This window comes from Rutidosis leptorrhynchoides, chromosome 5 (assembly GCF_046630445.1).
Source record: "Rutidosis leptorrhynchoides isolate AG116_Rl617_1_P2 chromosome 5, CSIRO_AGI_Rlap_v1, whole genome shotgun sequence".
NCBI lineage: Eukaryota > Viridiplantae > Streptophyta > Magnoliopsida > Asterales > Asteraceae > Rutidosis > Rutidosis leptorrhynchoides.
The window spans coordinates 34,316,940-34,341,232 of record NC_092337.1 but is presented as its reverse complement, the minus strand read 5'-3'; the positions used below and the strand labels follow the sequence as shown (position 1 = coordinate 34,341,232).

The 24,293-nt window shown below is 32.0% G+C and overlaps 2 protein-coding genes across 4 annotated transcripts; both read left to right on the top strand.

The window, feature by feature from the left end:
* Positions 1-7,464: 7,464 nt before the first annotated feature.
* On the top strand, positions 7,465-14,782 carry LOC139848408 (protein TOPLESS-like). 3 transcript variants are annotated; one of them, XM_071838146.1, is made up of 24 exons: positions 7,465-7,594; positions 8,253-8,354; positions 8,472-8,651; positions 8,755-8,868; positions 8,949-9,107; positions 9,193-9,370; positions 9,460-9,702; positions 9,798-9,966; positions 10,057-10,166; positions 10,240-10,309; positions 10,699-10,772; positions 10,859-10,954; positions 11,044-11,139; positions 11,214-11,341; positions 11,447-11,681; positions 12,091-12,252; positions 12,345-12,563; positions 12,785-12,895; positions 12,972-13,151; positions 13,248-13,376; positions 13,467-13,562; positions 13,675-13,863; positions 14,080-14,243; positions 14,412-14,782. In XM_071838146.1, the coding sequence occupies exons 2-24, from the start codon at positions 8,275-8,277 to the stop codon at positions 14,623-14,625; spliced, it is 3,396 nt and encodes a 1,131-aa protein (XP_071694247.1). In that variant the 5' UTR covers positions 7,465-7,594; positions 8,253-8,274; the 3' UTR covers positions 14,626-14,782. The 3 variants fall into 3 exon arrangements, with proteins under 3 accessions (XP_071694247.1, XP_071694248.1, XP_071694249.1); XM_071838147.1 differs by having other exon boundaries at positions 7,471-7,594; positions 8,215-8,354; XM_071838148.1 differs by having other exon boundaries at positions 7,487-7,594; positions 8,229-8,354.
* A 1,757-nt stretch (positions 14,783-16,539) lies between these two features.
* Positions 16,540-18,121, top strand: LOC139848515 (mediator of RNA polymerase II transcription subunit 4-like). The gene is made up of 2 exons (XM_071838244.1): positions 16,540-16,864; positions 17,071-18,121. The coding sequence occupies exon 2, from the start codon at positions 17,090-17,092 to the stop codon at positions 18,119-18,121; it is 1,032 nt and encodes a 343-aa protein (XP_071694345.1). The 5' UTR covers positions 16,540-16,864; positions 17,071-17,089.
* Positions 18,122-24,293: the final 6,172 nt, after the last annotated feature.

Sequence of the window (24,293 nt, the reverse complement as noted above, 5' to 3'; positions counted from 1 at the left end):
GCTATGGATTCGTTTTGTAATCTATCAGAGACAAGAAATCACAGAAGGATAAAATTTAAAAGAAGAATTGAAAAAGCAGATTGTGATATCAATAAAGTGTATAAACTGTTTATATATAACTGCGTTTGTATAGATTTGCATATGAATAATTATCCTTAATTATGTATCTATATATATCTTTTTATATATCTAATTATATAACCGTATTCTTTTTATATGTATATTGTATATATATAAAACTGTTTATATATATCTGTTATATTATATTTAGTATCATCAACTAATAATATAAATCTATTAATAGGTCTATGAATGTTATTATATATATATATATATATATATATATATATATATATATATATATATATATATATATATATATATATATATATATATATATATATATATATATATATATATATCATAATAATAAGAATACTAACAACAACAATAATAATAATAATGGATATGTAATATTAAAACTATTAATAATAATTTTCTCAAAAATGATACTAATAATATTGACAAGGATAACCCTAGCAATATTGATATAACAGATTATACTTATCAAATCCCATATATTATATACTAGATGAATAATATTAATACTACTGATAATAAATGAATTAATAATATTATTAATATAATAACTATATTTTAGCTTGTAGTTTATTACATAAATTTTAAATATTATTATTTATGTAGTATTTAATAATTAGATAATATATACATATAACATTTATATCTTATATATATATTTACATAATTATTTATACACATTTGTTCGTGAATCGTCGGGAATGGTCAATGGTTAATTGAATATATGAAACAGTTCCAAAACTTTTGAGACTTAGTTTAATAGACTTTGCTTATCATATCGAAATTATATAATAATAAAGTTTAAATTTAGTCGGAAATTCTCGGGTCGTCACACCTTTTGGTTTGTCCGCTTTGTGAACAGGTAGCTGATTCTCATGATCACCTATTTTTTATGTGTTCTTTTTCAAAGCAGGTTTGGAATTTAGTTTCAAGGCACATGGACTTTCCGATTGTCTGTGATGGATGGCGTGATTTTAGAGCTATCCTTTCCCCTTTTGCTGATCGCAACATCGCTCATATAATTATTGGGAAACTTTTATTTGCCGCCTCAGTTTATTGTATATGGAATGAGCGTAATGCTAGATTTTTCAAGAAAAGGAAGAGCTCCTGTAAGCAAATTTATGACCTTATCTATCGCAAAATTCGTTTGAAGATCATGAGCATTAGATGGAAGAGTTCTCCTCAAGTCCTCCGGCTTAAATCCGATTGGAAAATCTCTTGAGTTGTTTTCGTGTTTTGTTTGTGAGCTTTTGCTCATGGTGCTATTTTGAGTTGTAATAGCTAGGTTGTTTGAGAGACTATAGGACTCACCTATAGTCGTTGTGATACATTGTATTCTGTTTTATATCGATATATATTCACCGGGTGATACCCTAAAAAAAAGAATATTATTATACATATATACAATCACAGAATTAACCAAGATTATAATATTTTGTTATACTACTGATAACATGTCCATATATATATAGGATATAGGAAAAGTTAATAAAGATATGGTTAATATAGTTTTTATAATATAAATTTCGTCCATACAACGTTAATTTTAGCAGATTTTGTTTTGCTCGCCAAATATTCATTACAACTCCGTTTAAAGTGAATCAAATTGCTATGGATTCATTAAGAATTAAATTATACAAAACCAATTCGAAAATTTCATACCAAATAGTAATTTTTAGAGCTTTACCCTCTTTTTGTGTCGGTGGACAGATTTGGAAAAATCCCGGCATCCACCCAATATATGATTTTTGATAAAATACTTCCACTCTGTCTAAAATCATGAAAAAAATACTGGAAGTCTTATTTACATATATTAACATATTTCTAAAGTCTTAACCTCGAACTCAAAGTCTAAGATAGGTTTTTAATTCCCAACCCAAAACAGCCCGCTTTTTACAAAATGGAGATTAAAGGATATATGTTAAGTTTCAAGGTGTTCTTCATATGTACAAGTTATAAGTTCTTATATTAACTTAATATAAAATCATAATACATATAAATAAGTGTTATTAGAGTTAAGTTAGAAAGATTAGATTAGTTTTTCAAACAAGCTTAGTGTTCACCAAAACAAGTTCTAGTTTTTACAAGTTTTATAAGTATAATAAGATAGCAACTATACAAGGAATTGAACAAGGATTTTGAGAAGTATTTTACCTTGTTTATGAAGAGAAAAGTTGCTGAGATTAAAGTATGATATGAGAGCATTCAAGTGTGTGTTTTTAGTTTAAGAAAATGTGGAGTAAAAATGAGTTAAAATGGTCCTTATCTATAAGCTTATAATTTTGGCTTTTAGTAAAAATATCTAAGATAAGTTAAATTGTATTAAGTCATGCATGACATATTAATTTTATTAGGTCATGGATGATATATTACACAAATAATTTCAGATTTCTATTGGTATATATCAATAGTAAATACTTCTAGAAGCTGTGTATAATACGGGTAAAAATACCGTATGAATGCGAGTAGAATTCTTTGAGGAAATTGAATGGAAATACGAGTATAGCTATCCTTTATATATATTGGTATATTATAAACTGTATTCAATACTTGTAAGGATATATTTACACTCGTAATACATTATATGTAAATACATTTTAACATAAGTTAATTACGTCGTTTAAATAGTAATATATATATTGTTTGAAAACTCTTTAAATTAGTAGTATGAAAATATATATATAATACTTTGTTAATATACTTAATGAGATATTTAATTATCATATTTTCAAGTTAAATATATATAAATCCATATATATACACAATAATTAAACAATTAAACAATTAAATCAAGTTATGACGTTCGTGAATCGTCGGAATAAAAGGGTGACCAAAAGCTTGTGTAAAACTCTTTTCGGAGGTTCAAGATTTATTAAAATTCATTGCTTATCAAGTCGGAATTATATAAAGATTAAGTTTGAATTTGGTCAGAAATTTTCGGGTCGTCCCAACACTGAAAGTAACTAAGAAAAGAATAACATGAAGTGTCGTTCAATGTTCGTCTGGATGTCCATCTTTTAATTTTATTCATTTTTAATTATAAAAATTCTATATTAGTTTCAATAAAACAATATAAATATATAACTAAACAAACTATTAATAAAAACTAAATAAAAACTAGGCTTAGAATACATAAAATTAAACTAGGCTTACATTAAATTAAAACTACAATTAGTTAAACTATTAAGCCAATCACTATGATATCCATGCGCACTTTCATCACTCTCGGTTGAATGTGATCCCAAATACTCTTAGTATACATCTCGATATGTTTCGAATATATTATTGCTTTTACAAGTATTTTAGCCCATTCATCATTGTCGTCAAACCACTCGAATTTCTGTGATTCTTCATTCCAATACGCAAACCAAGTTGCCTCGCAATTAATGGTTCGTCTGAAATAATCGAACAAAGTAGATACATCAACATCGGATACAACCACATCCAACGTTTGTTTCGTACCACCGTAGTGGTCCTTCATATTGTCAAAAAAATACTCACCGTCATGAACGTTGAAAGTAACAATGTTAGTTAACATGATGATTTTGAAGCGAAAGATGTTAGTGAAATAAGTGAGTGATGAGAAATGGTTAATGTGGTTTATAAATAGGTGTAAAAAGTAAGGAAAAAATTAAAAGGTCAATAAATTGAAAATCTTCCATTCTTCACCGTCACTTTTTCGACATTGGCTTTGTGACGGTAGTGGGCGACAACGAAAGGGGGTAGTGTGTTAGCGTGTCCCCGACGTCGATCGAAGAAGACGGTGGAAACTAGGTACCACACCCGGTGCTCTAAGTGTGCTTTTAGTTTGTACACATATACAACATGTGTTTGGTTTGAAGATTTAAAATTTCACAAAATTTGAAATGTTAGGGAATTAAAATTTTAGAAAATTTAAAATCCTATCATGCGTTTGATTTAAGGATTTGAAATTCCGAAATTTGTAAAGACTAAAACATAAAATGTAATGAGTGTTGAATCGGGCGATTCGTAAACATAAAACGTAAAATGTAATAAGTATACTTAAACGTAAACGCAAACGTAAAATATAAAACGTAAACATAAAACGTAAACGTATACCTTAAAGCAAAAATTGTAAAGCGTATTCTGTAAACGTAACGTGTAAATATATGACGTAAAATAAAATGTAAAACTTTAAACATAAAATTTTAAACGTAAAGCTCAGAAGTAAACGTAAACCTAAAACGTAAAACGTAACACGTACACGTAACCGTACAATGTAACACATAAATGTAACCGTAAAACGTAACATAAACATAATACGTAAATGTAAGACGTAAAACTTAAACGTAAACCATAAACGTAACCGTAAACATATAACTCAAAAGTCAAACGTAAAATGTCAACCGTCATTCTTGTGTTGTTAGTATAGTGGTAATGACTCATACCTCTTTGTTAGAAGTTGGGAGTTCGATTCTCTGGGGTGGCAACATTGCACACAAGGATATCCCATTGATCTTGAATTCTACATAAGGCCACCATTCGCACTTCGCGTTGCGGAGGCAGGGGGTTACCGGTCATGCCCTCGGATTAGTGCGGGTTTCCTTCAGAGCAACAGTTGAGGGTGGATTATTAAACTGCGGGAGATGATCGCGTGGGTGGCTTAGTCTCTTGGGTGATCCCAAAATGTCATTCGAAAAAAATGTCAAACGTCAAACGTAAGCCATAAACGTAAACGTAAAACATAAAAAAAAGGATTTGAAGCATGAGATTTCTAAATCCCTCACTAATACAAAGGATTTAAAAATCCCATCTCCATAGGATTTTGATTCAACAACTAAAAAACTCAATTCCACAAAAATGGGGTATGAGGGAGGTAAGACGTAGACAATCCTTCCCATATCATAGAATAAAGAGAAATTATTTCTCCACCTATAGTGAAACACATAAAAAGTAGAGAAAGTCTTCCCTCTCAATGTTCTATGGATAGAGCGGTTATTCCGAATGGACCTTCAGCCAGTAAGTAGGTTAAAAAAAAGTGTGAGGCGCCATGAAAATGGTAGAATCGAATTTCCATGAATTTTTAACCCGTTTGAAGTTTGCATTAGATTCTAAGCAACAGTTAAGTCGCCAATAAATCGACGCCTGATGTTATCTCGATTAATGGGATTTTAAAATGTCATGTTAATTGAAATCCTCCAACCAAACATAATATTTCATGGGTTTTGAAATGCAAATCATTCGAAATCCCTTCGAATTCCATGATCCAAACGAACCCTAAATATTTACTATAAATAACTTTGTAATTGATTAAATAATAAATTAGATAATCCATTAATATATATATATATATATATATATATATATATATATATATATATATATATATAAAATTTAAGTCAAACTCACACACTCACCTCAAGGTTGTAAGGGTGACCTTAATACAGCCATTAACTCTTTGATAATTCATTAATGTATCTTAAATTCAATAAAATGTCAAACAATTATTTTTTATGGAACGGAGAGAGTAATATTGATGCAAGTTTCATAACCCAAATAATTCTTCATTTCATTCTATTGGCACTATCACATCAATTATTTATACAATACAAATGTTTAATATATAAGTTCTGTAATATTTTTTAAAGAAAATTACAAATATAATTCCCGTATTTTAAACTTTTTGCTTATATAGCCACTCTCATTAATAACCTGAATTATTAGTCACTAAATTTGTGTTTTGATCCAAATACATCTATTAACCTAGCGATAGTTAACACTCTGTTAAGTTTCAATCATGTGAGCAGTCCGTTAAGTCCCTCTAAAGTGTCGTTAGATATATACAAGTCGTAATCCATAATCAAATGATTGACTACTTAAACTTCTGGATCAATAAGACACTTTGTCAACAAAACAAATGTTCCCCTTGAGATCTAATCACACCTTTTCAGAATTAAACCAGAAATATCAAACAGTCAGATCAAAGATATGGTGGTTTCAAGGTGGTAATCGACTTGCTAATGCCCTCAATTCTCCCCAACTTTCTCCCACCATTCTCCTCCTCCTAGGCCCCATTTGGTCTTTGATTGTATGTGGCTTTATATGTCTTATGTGTGTCTTAAACTTAAAACGAGATGGATATTGAAAGTTATGTTGTCTTATCTAGGATATGGTATGAATATTGAAAATTGTGTTGTGTGATATAATATATGTGGCACTTGATTTTCACTCCGTGGCAGCTGGAGTTGAGTAGAAAAATAAACTAATAGTGTATACGTTTATCGAACATATAAGGTTAATTGATACAGCCTTTTTGACCAACAAACTATCAATGTATATACTCAATATTGGTGGATTAAATTCGACACGTAGCATAGGTTCGATAAGTTACAAACGGCTAGTTATAAAAAGATGATTTTTTTTTTTTGTTACTTCGGATGTCAAGTAATTAATTCATGTGCATTCTTTTGGCTTTAATTTGCATTGAGAGTTAAAGTTAATACTTGTAATGATTTATCAGTTAGAGTTTATAAGATATTTAATAGAGATGAAGATGATGAATAAGATCGAAGAAAGACGAACTTATCCTCACGTGTCGTGCGCATAACTCAATTGTTGAAAATATTTAATTAACGGACTACTCACGTGATTGAAATTTAATGGGCTGTTTAATATCGTTAGGGTAATGGATGCATTTGAGATCAAAACATAAATTTAGTAATTGATTGATAATACGTGTTATAATTATGAGTGACTATATTTAAGTAAACGTGTAAACATTATGAAATATTTTAACAATTTTGTCTAATTTTTACTATTGAAATATCATAATCCTTTACTCGAAAAGGAAGAATCTAAATTAGACAGTGATAGAAAAATCACAAAAGCTGAGTGGCCTAACTCCAAAGTATCTCCAAGTTCTCATGCACGATATTCTCTCATCTCGTGGCTACCATCTCAAAGGGTGGCAGTTTCGTAATAAAATTACCTACCAGCCCCAATTTAAAAACTGCTCTCGTGTTAATAACATCTTGTCGTTTTTTAAACAGCATCATAGAAACACAAAGCAAAACCATTTGATCCGGTGAGTAACACCCTAGACATTTAATCAAATCTCAACCGTCCATCTCTAAATAAAAGTGAAAGTAACGGATAAGATGTGTGGGATACCGTAGGCGCTGAAGTAGACTAACATTACTTCCTAGTCAAGCCAAGCTGAAGTACAGCTGTCAGCGCGTGATTCCCAACCGGTTTAACGGGTCCCACGTGCAATTCACTTATCACTTGTCCTAATTCCATCAATATTTTATTCCGATAAATTATTCCTCGTATAAATGATAAGCACGGTTACTTATCATCCTTCTTCTATAAAAACTCGCCATTTCTGTATTTTTATTTTCTCCGAACGATAGGATAGAGAGAGAAAGTGAAAAAATAAAGAGGAAAAGTATATAAATAATTATATACAGAGAGAGAAAGCTCTGTATTTTTTCACCATCAACAGCTTCTTCGTTTTCATCATAAATCGATCTTGGTAAGCTGCTTTCTCTAAGCTTTTTCTGGGTTTCTTCAAATATATAATTATTATTTATATTTATATATTTATATTTATATATTTATATTTATATTTATATTTATATTTATATTTATATTTATATTTATATTTTTATATAAATTATACTTGTAATTATTTTGTTTTTTGACTTGCTTTTTTGTACCGCTTATCTTTTGTATCTTCGATTCCCAGTGGTTTTTATAAAGCAACTTTCTTTTACCTGCTACACCAAAAAATTAGCAAGATTTATATAAATAAATTAATATTTTATTTAACTGCGTTTTAATAATGATTATTATTGTTCATGTTCATATTTGTCGGTGCATGCTTATCTAAAGTAAACCATAAATAGAATGTTTTTATATTTAGGTTTTTAGGTTCGGTTAGTTTTCATAAGGTCAGCTATTAAAGATCTAGTTTTGGGGTGTTCTGTCCTTTTGTTTTATAATTATTTATATAATTTATTTATTATTTATATTTAAAATAGTTATTATTGGTGTTTAATTAAAAGAAAATGTGGATTTTATATTTATTGAAAAAATGAAATTTTTAATTAAATACGTAATGCCGTGTAATTTATGTTAATGATTTCGTTTTAGAAGCTTATTTATAGATCTGGGTCTTGATAATTAACTAGATTTAGCAACGGTGGAGCTACAATGTCGTCTCTAAGTAGAGAGCTCGTGTTCTTGATTTTACAGTTTCTTGATGAAGAAAAATTCAAAGGAACTGTTCATAAGTAAGTGTTTTATTTTTTATATTGTGTAGTTAAAATGGTAAATTGTCGATCAGAATGCATTTTTAATAAGTAAAGTTGTTTAATTTGATGTTTAATCATTGTGGGTATTATGATTAGGCTTGAACAAGAATCAGGGTTTTTCTTTAACATGAAGTATTTTGAAGATGAGGTTCATAATGGGAATTGGGATGAGGTTGAAAAGTACCTTTCTGGGTTTACGAAAGTGGACGATAATCGGTATTCGATGAAGATCTTTTTCGAAATCAGAAAACAAAAGTATCTTGAAGCATTGGATAAGTAAGAAACAACCTTTAACTACAAAAAGTTAGAAACTTTATGATCAAAATGTGCATTTTGTTGATTAATGAAGTATACTTGATCAATTTTATGTTCGATATAGGCATGATCGGTCAAAAGCCGTTGAAATACTTGTGAAGGATCTTAAAGTGTTTGCATCATTTAATGAAGAACTATTTAAGGAGATTACTCAATTGTTGACTTTGGAGAATTTTAGGTATTTTCTTTAACTGAAATGTTGATCTTTTAGAAATTAATTAAATTGGTTTTTAAATGTTTATTCGGATTGCACTTTAGGGAGAATGAACAGCTTTCTAAATACGGAGATACGAAATCAGCTAGGGCTATAATGTTGGTTGAGCTCAAGAAGCTTATTGAAGCAAATCCCCTGTTTCGTGACAAATTGCAGTTTCCTAACCTTAAGAATTCGAGGCTTCGAACACTCATAAATCAAAGGTGAAAATTTTCACCACATTTGAATGTTGTATGTCGTATGTTAGTTCTTTACGCGATAATTTATATAAAGTTTGTGCCTTTGCAGCTTAAACTGGCAACACCAACTTTGTAAAACGCCTAGGCCGAATCCCGATATTAAAACTTTGTTTGTAGACCATTCGTGTGGACAACCAAACGGTGCACGTGCTCCATCACCTGCAAACAATCCAATTCTTGGTTCATTACCAAAAGCAGGAGGCTTTCCACCTTTAGGGGCACATGGGGTTTGTATTATGCACTTTTTCTCTTAAATATTTTTTAAATCATTAAACTTTATTTGATTAATTTTTACTTTTTTTTTTGTCATGTCAAGCCGTTTCAACCCGCACCAGCTCAAGTTCCGGCTCCCCTTGCCGGTTGGATGTCGAATCCACCTGCAATATCTCATCCAGACGTCTCTAGCAGTGCTATTGGTCTCGGTGCTACATCTATGTCCGGTAACTTGGGTCCTACAGCTGCATTAAAGAGAAATCCACCAACAAACCCTTCTTTGGACTTAACCGGTGATTCTGATCATGTGAGTAAACGAATGAGGACCATGGGCTTAACCGGTGAGGTAATTTCATTTCAGAACTAAATCATTTAAAAGGATACTATGGTTATTTTTCTTTATTTAGCATGTTATTAATAGTTTCCATGTTAATTACAAAGGTCAACCTTCCGGTCAACGCGTTGCCTATGTCATTCACGGGTCATGCTAGCCATAGTCAAGCGTTCAACCCGTCTGACGACTTGCCCAAGACGGTTGCACGGATTTTGAATCAAGGTTCAAATCCTATGAGCATGGATTTTCATCCTATACAACAAACATTGTTATTAGGTACAATGATCGACATTATTTTGTTTTTTGTTTTTTTTGTCTTTAATTTAGTAATTACTGATTTATAGCTTGATAACACCGATGCGACAGTTGGAACAAACGTCGGTGATATTGGATTGTGGGAAGTTGGTTCAAGAGACAAGTTGGTTCTAAAAAATTTCAAAGTTTGGGATCTTAGTGCGTGTTCAGTCCCTTTGCAGGTATGAATACGCCTAATTAATCATCTTGGGGTATTTTTCAATAACTAAAATGTTATGTTTTTATTGATTTTAGGCTGCTCTTGTAAAAGATCCTGGTGTGTCTGTAAATCGTGTAGTTTGGAGTCCAGATGGTTCGTTGTTTGGTAAGTCTTACTACAGCTAATCATAATTAATAGGTGGAAATATGGGCGGGTTAGTCTGGTTTTGGTTCACAGGTCAAAAGGTGGCAAGATGGGCGAGTTAGTCTAGGTCTAGCTGCAACACTTTTCACGTCCACTTAAGTTCTTCTATAGATAAATAACATCTTTCTTTAATATGTTTAATTAAAAAAAAACTGTTACAAGAATAATTTTTATCTTTAAATACCCTTTGGATGCATACTAATAACTTACGGAGTTTGGGCGACCTTCACCACATTTACCCAATTTGATTAGTTCGACACGTTCCCCTTTTAGCAAGATTTTTGTTTTTGACACGTTGTTGACAAAATAGAGTCCAAATTAACCCAATCCTAATGACCTTATGCAAACAGGAGTTGCATATTCGAGGCACATTGTACAAATCTATTCATATCATGGTAGCGATGATGTGAGACAACATCTAGAGGTACATATAGTTCATTTCTGTTGACTTTTTTCTTCTTGAAAACGATAAAAATTTTAAGTGACGTTGGTTTATTTAAATTATTATAGATCGATGCTCATGTTGGAGGAGTAAATGATCTTGCATTCGCACATCCAAATAAACAGCTCTGTTTTATAACTTGCGGGGACGATAATACCATCAAGGTTTATTGAGAATACATTCATAGTCAACAGCATCCAATATTACATATTTATCTCTTTTTATACCTTTTTTGTTGTTGTTGTGATTATAGGTTTGGGATGCAGCTACTGGTGCGAAACAGTACACGTTTGAAGGTCACAATGCACCAGTGTACTCCGTATGCCCTCATTACAAAGAAAACATTCGGGTAACTAATTGCTAATTTGTTTTATTTTCTGCCGTTTTCTGTTACTAAATTTTCTGCTGTTTTTTTGGCCGCAGTTTATATTTTCGACGGCTCTTGATGGGAAGATAAAAGCATGGTTATACGATAACATGGGATCTCGTGTTGATTACGAAGCTCCTGGTCGTTGGTGCACAACAATGACGTATAGTGCTGATGGAACAAGGTTACGTTGCAATTGAATCTTTTTTTTTTTCACTTTTCAAAATCCTCATATATTTCAATATATCGTAATTAATTAATAAATTGACTTTTATTTATATTATTTTAGACTTTTTTCTTGTGGGACAAGCAAAGAAGGGGAGTCACACATTGTAGAATGGAATGAAAGTGAAGGAGCTGTGAAAAGAAAGTATCTTGGATTCCGTAAACGATCTTTAGGCGTCGTGCAATTTGATACGACTAAAAATCGGTTTTTGGCAGCGGGTGATGATTTCTCTATCAAATATTGGGATATGGATAATGATGAACTGTTAACTAGCGTCGAGGCTGATGGAGGTCTTCCGGTAATTACTATTCATCTCATCTCATTTAATAGTATAGGTGGCAAATTGTTCGATTATGGGTCAACATAGGCCAGTCAGATTGGGTTAACCTGAAACACTTTTTATCTGATTTTTTTTTTTTTTTTTTTTTTTTGTAAATTTTATATATTTTAATATCTTAAATATGATTATGAAAATGGTACAACTGATTCATGAGGTTTGAAGCATGGGAAATACGGCTTTGGGCTACTTGTGACCCGCTTTCATTTTAGTTAACTTTTTTTTATTTTCAAAGCCTGGCCTAGACCATAAAACATGACCCGAATTGACACGTTCATGAGCGAATGGACCAAAGTTGTTACCTTTTTCAAAAAATAAGTTTCGAGAATTACTGATTAGAATAAATCTGTCTCTTTGACTCTATATGAAGGCGAGCCCACGTATACGATTTAACAAAGATGGTACTCTGTTGGCTGTTTCTACTAACGAAAATGGGATCAAAATATTAGCAAATTCGGATGGTCTTCGATTACTTAGAACTTTTGAAAACCTTTCTTACGATGCTGCTTCAAGAGCCCCTGAACCTTCAAAGGTAACCTAATATTAATTTATAGTCAATAATAATTTCGCCTTTTCATGATGTATTAGCTTATGTTAATATGTTAATTGTATAATCATATGCAGCCTACATTAAACGCACTAACGGCAGCTGCTGCCGCCGCCGCCGCCGCTAGCGGTGGTGGATTAGCGGAAAGGGTTGGCTCTGTAGGTTCTATCTCGGATGTGAAACCAAGAATCAATGAAGAACAAAATGATAAATCGAAGATTTGGAAACTGACTGAAATAAGTGAATCGTCTCAGTTTCGATCACTTAAACTCCCGGAAAACATGAGAGTGACAAAGGTATATCGTCTTTATGATATAGCTATGACGATAATTGTAGGGTAATAATTAAATAAAAATGATATTGTGGTAAATGTTACAATAGTAGCTTTGATTACAGATAACTTGTTCGACCCGTTCATAAGTATATGGGTCGAATTTCCTCCTCTATAATTTAATGACACATTTAAACAATGTATTATATGCATTTTCTTATCACTTGTTACATGCCAAATATGCAGATATCAAGATTGATATATACAAATTCAGGAAATGCTATTTTGGCATTAGCATCAAATGCTATTCATCTGTTATGGAAATGGCAGCGTAGTGAGCGTAACTCAAACGGCAAGGTAGGAGTGCAAATATTAATTTTATTTTAGTAATATATAAAATGGCGTATTTATAATAACTTAAAAATATCTGCAGGCAACGGCGAGTGTTTCGCCTCAGTTATGGCAACCTGCAAGTGGGATTTTGATGACAAACGACGTTGCTGAAACCAACCCTGAAGAATCTGTCTCCTGCTTTGCGTTGTCCAAAAACGATTCGTACGTAATGTCCGCTTCAGGTGGAAAAATCTCTTTATTCAACATGATGACTTTCAAGGTACGTAATGATATCAAATGTTCAAACATAGTAACTACGACGTCTCTTGTTTGATGTTTTATTTAGTGATTGACCTTAAAAATCTATGTCATGCAGACGATGACAACTTTCATGCCGCCGCCACCAGCAGCTACGTTTCTTGCGTTCCATCCACAGGACAATAATATAATCGCTATTGGAATGGATGATTCGACCATCCAAATATATAACGTTCGTGTGGATGAGGTAAAGAAATTTCACACAATTTTTTCCTTCAAAATTAAAAAAAAAAAAAAAAAAAAAAAAAAAAACTAACCTTCCGTTTTGATATCGAAGGTTAAAAGCAAACTTAAAGGGCACTCAAAAAGAATCACGGGTCTAGCCTTTTCTCACGCACTTGGCGTGTTAGTCTCATCTGGGTCAGATGCGCAGGTTAGTAGAATCAATGACATCACATAGAACTTGAAATTTTGCTACTAATATAATGTTCTTATGGCTCGGCGAATTTTAGTTTTTGTTTTTGTTGATGTATTTAATTTTTCAGCTTTGTGTATGGAGTTCTGATGGATGGGAAAAGCAAAAAGCAAAACATTTGCAGCTTCCCCCGGGAAGAACGCCATCTGCACAATCCGACACCCGAGTCCAGTTTCATAATGATCAGAAACATTTCCTTGTTGTACATGAGACACAACTCGCTATTTATGAAACCACAAAACTAGAATGTGTAAAACAGGTAATTAATTACTGTTCTTTTAATATTTTCTAGGGTCATGACAGGTTGTTTTAGCATATTACTTACGGGTACATGCTACCTTTGCTTCGGCGGTATTGGATTATGTTAGTTGTTGTAGAGCTGGAACATAACTGAATTCGACCCAATTGTAAATAAATGGGCCAAAGTTGCCAATTTAATTTTTCTTTTCTCTTGTCTGAATCCTTTTTATTTCAGTGGCTGGCATCATCTGCCCCGATATCACACGCAATGTTCTCGTGCGATAGTCAGCTGGTGTATGCAAGTTTCTTGGATGCTACTGTGTGCGTGTTCACCGCTTCTAATCTTCGTTTGCGTTGTCGAATCAATCCTTCTGCATATCTTTCTCCCAGAGTCCCTAGGTATTATTTTAAGATTCATAAAATATTCATCATAATTGTTTCTAATATTGTGCAAGTTTTATATCTTTGGTCAAATATGTACTCCTTTTTGTTCAAGTTTCAATTATATGGTCAAAATGGGTTAACAAAATGTGCAAAGTTTCAAACTTTTTGTATTTTCTTTTACAGCAATGCAAATGTGCATCCATTGGTAATTGCTGCACACCCACAAGAACCGAATCAGTTCGCGTTGGGGCTGTCAGATGGAGCTGTTCATGTTTTCGAGCCTCTTGAATCTGAAAGCAAATGGGGGGTCCCACCACCAGCTGAAAACAGTTCGACAAGTAATGCTGGTGCGGCTACTTCAGTCGGGGGTCAGGGAGCTGAGCAAGTGCAGAGATGACATCATTGTTTTCATGGTAGCTTTTTTTGTTTAATGCACTAAAGTTGCATGTAGAATTAATTTAATTTAGTTTGTGTAAAAGGCTAGGTTTAAATGTGGGATGCTCAAAACTAAATTAAAGTTGTAAAAACTTGTCAAAAGTCAGTGTTTGCTTTCATTTTATTCTTGGTATCCATTAGATGTACGAGCATTGTGTACGTCGAGTATACCCCAGGAGATGCATGAACAGTGTCCGTCACACCCCGAGAAGCCTATGGCTCTGATACCAAATGAAATGACCCTTAAATCGGCCTCAAGAGATGTACGAGCCGAGTGCCCGTCGCCACCCGAGAGACAATCGCTCCTCACAAACTAAAGCATTGGACTAACCGGGTATCTCCAGGTTAACAACTAAAATCATGGTGGGAGATATCATTTAGTCACAACTTTTAGCTTATAAAGGACTAATATATTCTTTTTCTATCCGATGTGAAATGAGGTATTATACTTATACTTGTTATTCAATAATGGTCAAACCTACCATTAAGTTAAAACTAAATAGTCATTGATACTTTTTACCTTTGATAAATACAACACAAATGTGCGTTGAGCACTTTAATAAGTAGTTAATTCACAAATGTGGTGAATTTATCAAATTTAATGGTAGAAATATCATTGTTTACGTTAAATGTTGCATCATAGAGTAGTGGTGAATTTATCAAATTCAATTCAATGGTAGAAATATTGCTGTTTACGTTAAATGTTGTATCACAGAGTAGTACTTCCTAGCAATTATTTTGTGAATTTTCTTATTCAAACACACTTAATCTCTCTCCAGATTAGGTAGTGTTAATATGTAACAACAGATATATAACTTCATCTTAAGTTATAACTTGATCACACAAATTATCAATGTTTAACTTATGGTAAGCATTATAACTACTATTGCACAATACTACTAAAAACCAGATATTCATCACGATTAAATTATTCTTTGGCTGTTAAAAAAAAAAAAAAAAAAAAAAAAGTTGTACTAGTACTCACTGTGAGTGTTCGGTTAGAAGTTTAGGGTGCGTTTGATAAAACTGAATGATTTAGTGCTGAATGATTCAGAATCTGAATCGTCCAGAGCCTCTGAATAAAGTTTGCTCTGAATGAAAATAAGCTGTTTGATAATCATTTAGAATGAACGATATGAACTGATTAAAACTACCTTATTAACGTGTGACATGAATAAAAAATTTAATATACTTGTTAGTTAGGTGATCTGGATATGATTTGAGGAGAATTATATGGATAATTTAGGCTCTTAATGGTTAAGAGAGTGTTTCATCTCTGAATGGTTCAGCGCTGAATTCTGAACCATTCAGCACCATATGTCTTTCAGAGGTGAGAAACAAACGCACTGAATGCTGAATGGTTCAGCATTCAGTGCTGAACCATTCCATTAAGAGGCAAACAAACCCACCCTTAGTCAAAACGGACCAAAATGTAAAGTGATTTTTCAGATGGGGAATGTTTCAACTAAACTAAGATTATAAGGACTAGAGCTGTCTAATTACATATATTAAGGGACGATATTTGCATTTCAGTGATAAAAGTTATGGGTGAAAATTATATAGTAGTCCATCTCGCCTCTTCTACATTAGCATATTAACATATTAACTATTAGACAAAACTTATTAACAGTATTAGAGTTATTTCCGTCTTTTCACCCTTTTTTTTCCCTTCTTTTCCCTTCTTTTCCCTTCTTTCTTTCATGTAACGCCACGAACGCCCCCCACACTTTCTTCAAAAATTAAAATCGACCCCCAACATAAGGGGTTAAAGCGTCAAATCAAAATTTTCATAAAATATCTTAAATAAACCCCACTCAAATATTCAACAGGTCATATCTTCTCACTCGCAACGAGTTAAATTTTTCCGACACTATACTTAAACTCGAAATAATTTTATGAACACAATGTCACTAACTATACACAAAACGGACACTTTTAAAAAAACGCTAAATATTTAGGGTATTATTCATATATGTTGATATTTCACTCGCAGGCTCCGTAACTAAAAACAATAAAATACATTAAAAATCGAACCCGGCGCGAAGCGAGGGTTCGAAAACTAGTTCGATCAAATTGATTTGTTCGGCATTGCAATTCCGGTACCACTTCCGGCGAAGTATTTTCTCCAAAACAGCTCACCACCAGTCGTACACAAGTTGTATTTTGTCTCCGGCGACCATTTATACTTCTATCAAAATCAGGTAACCCTAGAACTTCAAACCCTAAGTCCGTTATCGAATTTATCATTACTTTGAAAGTTGAATGTGGATTTATTATATATAGAATCTCTTATATATTTCAGCAATTCATGATTCGAAGTTTTGGATCCATGATTTGATTGTTGTATGATGTAATTACATATTTATCGTTGATTACAACTTCTGTATATATTCTGTTGGCTTTGCAGCAAATAGAGGTAGTTGAAAATGTTACAGAATATACCTCATCAGATTATACAATCGCCAGCTAGGCTCGGATTGCGAAACCCTAATTCACCGTTTATACAAATTACCCCTAATCCCAAATTATCGTCACAAATTGCACAGTCACATCAACCTAACCTGCATCCAACCTCATTACCATTACTACCACTCCTTCCGCCACTATTTAGAGCTCAATCGATCCTAATACGAATGGCGTCTTTAACAACGAAACTTTTTCAAGTTTCTCCTAATCAAAAGCGATGGCTCAGTACCCTCTGTGGTACATTTCCTATGTTTCTGTCTACCCAAAACCTAACATCGAACAACTCATGTCACGCCGGTACAAAAGAAATCATCTCGCTTTTCACAACGCTTCAGTCTCAACTGTTTGAAGCGGTTACTGAACTTCAAGAAATTCTTGACCTTCAAGATGCTAAGCAGAAACTAACCGGTGAAATCGAATCTAAAGATTCTTCCATTTTGACTTTTGCTAACAAACTTAAAGAAGCTGAACGAGTCCTTGATATGCTAGTTGATGACTACACTGATTTTCGTTGTTTGAAAAGATCTAAACTTGATAACGGTAGCAAAGAGAGTTCAAATCTATCTGATATTTTGTCATATGCACATAAAATTAGCTGCACAACGTTTGCCCCTCCAGATTTCGGTGCAGGTACATCTCCTCTTCGAGGTGCGGTCCCACCTGCCCCACAGGAAGAACAAATGCGGGCATCTCAGTTATACAGTTTTGCAGACCTCGATGTTGGGTTACCGAAAGAGAACAAGGAGAAATTTACTATTGAACCATTGGCTGCGAACCAGCAAACTCAACCTATTCATGTTCCTGGTTCTACAAAGGGACAACAACCTATACAAGTTCGCCATGTTGAACTTAATATTAGTGAAAGTAGTAGTAGTGGTAGTGAGTACATCACTGATGATACTTCTGATGATGACAAAGGGTTAATTTTAGAAAAACATGTTTCATATTCACAAGAATACGTAATGGTTCAAGGAGATTCACAGTTTAGTTGATAATCTCATATTTGGTGTTATGTGTTTTTGTGACTGTTGTATACCATGTTTGTTTAATCGTTGCAAGGCTTAGCTAAAAGAGTTATGTAGCAAAATTGGATAATGCCACTTCAATTGTCAGATTCAATACAACCAATATCTAATGTTAAAAGAAATGAGCATAACAACTATCAAATTTCTTATTTCTTATAGCTCAACAAATAAAAGAAACCAAATAAGGGTCAAGGTTCATTCATTAAACTGGTGGAATTGGTGACAAATTTGCAGGTTTTAAGTCTTTTTAACATATCTTTCTTCTGTGTGTTTGAGTTTTCGGTAGTTATACAATCATCACTTGATCATTTAATCGTACTTCATAAATGATGGTGAACTTTATGATCAATGTTGCTTGTGATTACACCAATGTGGCAATGTACTTTGATGACGATGGTACTAGCAATCATACGTAGGAAGACAACAAGAATCGTCTTTTTTAAGAACTTCTTTTAACCAAAAAAATAATTAAAAAAAATCCTATATGTAACTATGTAAGGTATAAACATATTTGGTAGTTTAGTTGATGATCGCTTATTCATATTCATATTCATATTCATATTCATACTAATTCTATAATTGGTTTATTCAAAGAAGATACACGTAGTAATTCTCTGTCCGTGGCTTTGAAATTGCTGTTTATTTACTTGTAAGTTGCATACAGGTGTGCCACGCTCATGACTACTTTAGAGATGGCAATGGATGTTCCATTCATAGACATCCACCCGATTCGATTCATTTATAATGGATATCGATGATGTAAACTAACGAATAACGGATATGGATATGGATATGAATGATCTAAATAATCCGTGGATCGGATATGAATGATAATTTATCATCCACGGATATATCCATTATCACCCGAAATACATCTATATATACATATTATGTACTAAAACATATGCATATACATCTACATATCGATATACATGACATAACCTATAAGTTTTTGAATTATTAACGAAAATAAGGGAATTATTAAAGTGTTACTCACAATATTCAAAGTTACATATATTTAGATTAGTTTAAACGTATATTTACTTATACTATAACATATTTTCCTCAATTAAATTCACAATCGGCAATAAATTACAATCAAAATGTGTGTAACAAAAAAAACATAAAGATTAAATATTTACATTTGTTATAATCTATATTAAATTGATAAAATTGTCTTTAGATTAACATTTTATTTGATATCCAACGGATATTCATTAACCCGTTTAATCCATTGGATATGGATATGAACGGATGAACTGAAATTAAATGAATATGGATATGAATGAGCAAAAATCAAATGGATATGAATGTGGATATGGCATCATCCGATCCATATCCGATTCATTGTCATCCCTACTCATGACCTTGGAGTTAAACTAGGCGAAGCCACATTCAGGCCCAAAACAAGTTCATAGTTGAACTAGGCGAAGTCACATTCAGGCCCAAAACAAGTGCATACAAAAAAGAAAAGTAAAAAACAATAAAAATTTTACATTTTTATTTATTTCATATCCCCAAAATAATTATTCACCGGTCAAAAATAATTACTAAATATGTATTAAATTTTTCAATTAACTTTCATTTATTACCCTAAATCATACGGAGTATATCTATCTATATCTATAGTATCATATAAATCTCAAAAATAATGATGTCATAAATAAGGATTATTCAAGCTAAAAAATATTAAAAAAATAAAATAAAATTCTAAGCTCCTCATGATGATGTCGTTAAAATAATTAATTAATTTTAATAAAAATATTAAAATGCTAATTGTATAATATATGAATCATTATGTAAAATATTATGATAAAATAACCCCGCGATTATATATATAAAATATTTGAAGCAATATGTACAACTTTATGGTAAAACACCCTCATGACATATGTAAAATATTTGAAAAATTATGTACAACCTTATGATAAAACACCCTCATGACAATATGTACAAACTTTAAAACAAATTATACAATATTTTACAAAACACCTCTTCATATTATAATTGTATTTTAGTTTTTTTTTTTTTTTTAATTTAAAGAGTCATTTGTTATTATTAATAATTATTATTAAAAATATAAATACTCATTTTTAGAGCAAACTTTATTATTATTATTATTCAAATATGAGTTCTCTTTACGGGATTAATTACGTTACATATGTATGCGAAATACATGTCTCAATAAAATGTTACCTTTTATGACAAGAAAAATAATACAACTGTGATGAAAATTGGAAGAAAGTTGTGTGAGAATAAATGTAGCTCATTTGTTCAGACCAAGTTAAGTATATCAATATGTTTGTAAGGAACAACGTCAAGTTTCTTAGTCAGAATCTGTGATTCCACGGGTAATTAAACTAAATGACTTGAACATTTACGTTCATTTAATACCTAAAACATATCATTAAACTGTTTCTTTAAACAAACTGGTGATTTTCTATTTTTTCTTTATTTTTGGCAAAAAACAGGAAATAAAATAAATAAGTTTTTCACGAAACTGTGAAAAACCAAATAGTAGAGGGGAAAGGCATGGATTTACATTATATCCACCCAAAAAATTAAAACCAACCATAAACACATACTAGATCTTCATAAGGAAACAGTAGATACACTTATAGCTTGAAACAAGAACAATATACAAGTACATAATCAACTCCATTCTCTTGCATCTAACTTGATGACCCGTTACACTAACATCCACGATTATGACGTCCAAATTGCCCACAAAGAATCCAAACCAATAGCTACTAAGCCTTTCCTCATTAAGACCCAACCATTTAGAGCATTCGATCAACAATTCTAAAAACTAAAGATTTGCCAAGCTTCAACTTTTCTAAAGAAACACTTTGTCTAAGTACTACACCCCAAACAACAAATAAACATTCCCTAGTCCAATTAGAATCATAAAAGCAACATACCCTCTTTAACCAATCTAATTCTACATGAACAAGAACAATTGCCTTTAGATTAAAATTCATCATCTTCAAGCCAATTCATATGAAATTCGATCCCTATATCCCAAGCCAACCCCTAAAACCTCAATATTTACTTTCTTTATACAACTAAACACTACAACAGTTTACATTGAACCCTCAATTTAGAAGCACCCTCCCATAAAAATTAAACACTCGTTCCACAATAAAAATATGTACCTTTATTTAGTCCTTAACAAGTAGCCAAACCTCACTGCGTTGCTTTAGAAGGTCGTTCGTTACTATCGAACATTCCTTCTAAAAAATTGCTAAACTTGTTAATTTCATCTTTGCCATACTTCTTAGGATTTAAGATCTTCCCTATGACTTTAATCGGTTTTCTGGGGATTTCAGTTGTTTGTGTCTCCCGTGCATCTTCCTCATCATCTTCTAAAGATCTAACGTCAGATTCGGCCTCTATTTCATCATTAAGATCCCTAGCTTTAAATTTCTTTCTTTTATTACCTTTCGATGGGCTACGGTGAGATCCATCACCCATATCCTTCTTCGACCTAATTTTGGATTTCAAAGCATTTTTCTTGTATTGAGCGCACGCAGAACGACAATCCAGAGTCGGGCATCGATGAAGATCTAATTTTTCATGTGAAAATCTAGCTGTGTGGAAGAAGGTTGGTTTAGCAACATTAGAGAGATTTTGGGCCGGCCCTCCATCCATGGGCTTGTGAGAAGGATTGGACTCATTAAAGTTATAGGAATTATCCACCAAAGAAGTAGGGTTGATGGGCTTGCTAGAAGAATTGGACACATTAAAGTTGTTGGGTTTGTTCACCAAAGAGGTATGGTTGCTGATAGTGTTTATGGGTTTGTTCAACAAACCGGTGATTTCAGAGGTCTTTTCACTAGTTTTAAATAAATGAAGTCAAATATAAATTTATATAAAGATAAACTACTTAACATTTACTGTATTAAAATTATCGTAACTTCAATAAAAAAGTTGTGTGACACTATTTCAGAATGTGGAGTGTGTATGTATATATTTCAAGATCAAGATGCATATAAAATAAGGTAAACAATAAGCGTATATCTTTTTAAGATAATCGTATTATTTAAATTACCATACATACTAATACACAAAAGTTGTGAACAGCACTATTCGCACGCTTTAATCACATGTACACCGCGCACCAATGGTTGTACACCGGCACTATTCACGTGAATAGTATTATTCACTGGTTGTACACCGGCACTATTCACGTGAATAGTACTATTCACGTGAAAATTACTATTCACGGTACTGTAGCATTTTTTTTTTTGTAACAGTTTTTTTCCATTTTTTCATTTTTTTGTTTCCTTTATATTTTCCTTCGCCCGCAGGAAATATCTACTAGACAAAAAATATGAATAGTACCGATAGTTTCTTTATAATTAGCAGCAGCAACTATCTACTAGGCAAAAAATATGAATAGTACCGATTGTTTCCTTTATATTTTTCTCTACCCGTTGTAACAATTTTTTTTATTTTTTCTTTTTTGATTTCCTTTATATTTTTCTCCACCCGCAAAGATGCACCTATATTATTAATTTAAAATAACATTTAAATCTTTGACGGGTTATACCTTTTAGTTCGACTCGAGTTGCGCTTCAACGACATCATCGTTAAACTAAACGCAATAAAATACATTGAAAACCGAACACCCGGTGCGAAGCGAGCGTAAACAACTAGTTGAATATAATTACCATATCTGTTTCTGATAGTGTAATGGTAATGATACATCATGTATTCATATCGACATGAACAACAAAAGTACGACCGATGATCTTCTAGAAGACGATAAAGTTGACGATGGGTGTAACAGCCAGATGTGAAGCCTTTATATATTTTGTTTTATTAGGTGTATTCCATCATCTTTACGGTGTACGGAGTATTATTTACCTTTGTTGATTTGATTTGAAATCTATCTATAATCTATAATCTATAATTATAATTATAATTGCTAAGTATTTGCATTATCTTTTAGGGCCACTTGTTTTTTTTTTACTTTATTTTTAGGGCCATTTGTTTTTTGTCTACATTATTTTTAGGGCCACTTTTGTTGATTTGATTTAAATCTATAATCTATAATTAGAATATATTAATAATCACTGTAATGTATTGTTAAGTGTCACCCTCCAAAACAACAAAAGCATACTTTTATAGTTTTATGTTATTAGCTGGAACCACTTTTTGTTTTCTTTCTTTCTAATTATAGAACTTTAGATAGACCATGGTGTCACTTTCCCAAACACATTCATTTAATGTAACTTCCTAAACAATAACATTTCAATTACTACCTCTCAACAAATATTATTTAATTTACGGAGTATAAAAATAAATTATCAGTTACCTTTTTATTAATAAAAATTCAACTGAAAATAATAATAAAAATAAATGATTAAGTTTAATAAATATGTATATAGTTGAGACTTTAATTATTTTTTTAAAGCTATTCTAACAAGATTTGGCTGGAAATCAAGAAAGTTATGGCCAACAAAGGGTTGAAAGATGATATTACTAGCATTATAGAGGAGATGGTGAAATTTTCTAGTTCAAAGAGTATAATGAATGTGCTAGACAGGTTGATCCTAGCTTCTGCTGTATATTACATCTGGCAAGAAAGAAACAAAAGGTTGTTTCAACAAAATAGAAGAACGGTATAAGATGTCATTAAGGTGATTAAAGAAAATGTCAGATGGAAATTGATGAGCATTAAAATTAAGAATAATGCAGCCGTAATTAGGGTTGCTAGTATTTGGAATTTGAAATGGGAGAAATTCCACTTACATGATGGGAGTTCCTGAGGTGAATTGGGCGTTTAGAATGATGCAATTGAGTTGGATTTGTATTGGGCAAGGAATTGGTATGGTTGAAGATGCATCTGGGTCGACAATGGTTTCGATTCAATTGAGGAATCTTCATAGTGTGAAGATTATGAACTTGTGTTCTTGTATTTTGGGGGTGAAGAGTATATCCTGCCCCGTGTATTTGATTTTGATTTAATAAAATTTGGTTTTCGTTAAAAAAAAAAAAATCAAAACATACTCCTTATTACTCCGTATATAATTTATAAACATAGAAAAACATATAATTTATAAACATAGAAAAACAAGTAAAGTAAATTAAAATATATTACTGAGTCACTTATACTCCGTGTAATATAAGGTAA

Excerpts from the sequence above, each read along its gene's own strand:
- LOC139848408 (XM_071838146.1), top strand. The coding sequence starts at position 8,275 with ATGTCGTCTCTAAGTAGAGAGCTCGTGTTCTTGATTTTACAGTTTCTT. Across the intron at positions 8,869-8,948 it reads TTGACTTTGGAGAATTTTAG|GGAGAATGAACAGCTTTCTA; the intron begins GTATTTTCTTTA and ends ATTGCACTTTAG. Across the intron at positions 13,563-13,674 it reads CATCTGGGTCAGATGCGCAG|CTTTGTGTATGGAGTTCTGA; the intron begins GTTAGTAGAATC and ends TTAATTTTTCAG.
- LOC139848515 (XM_071838244.1), top strand. The coding sequence starts at position 17,090 with ATGTTACAGAATATACCTCATCAGATTATACAATCGCCAGCTAGGCTC.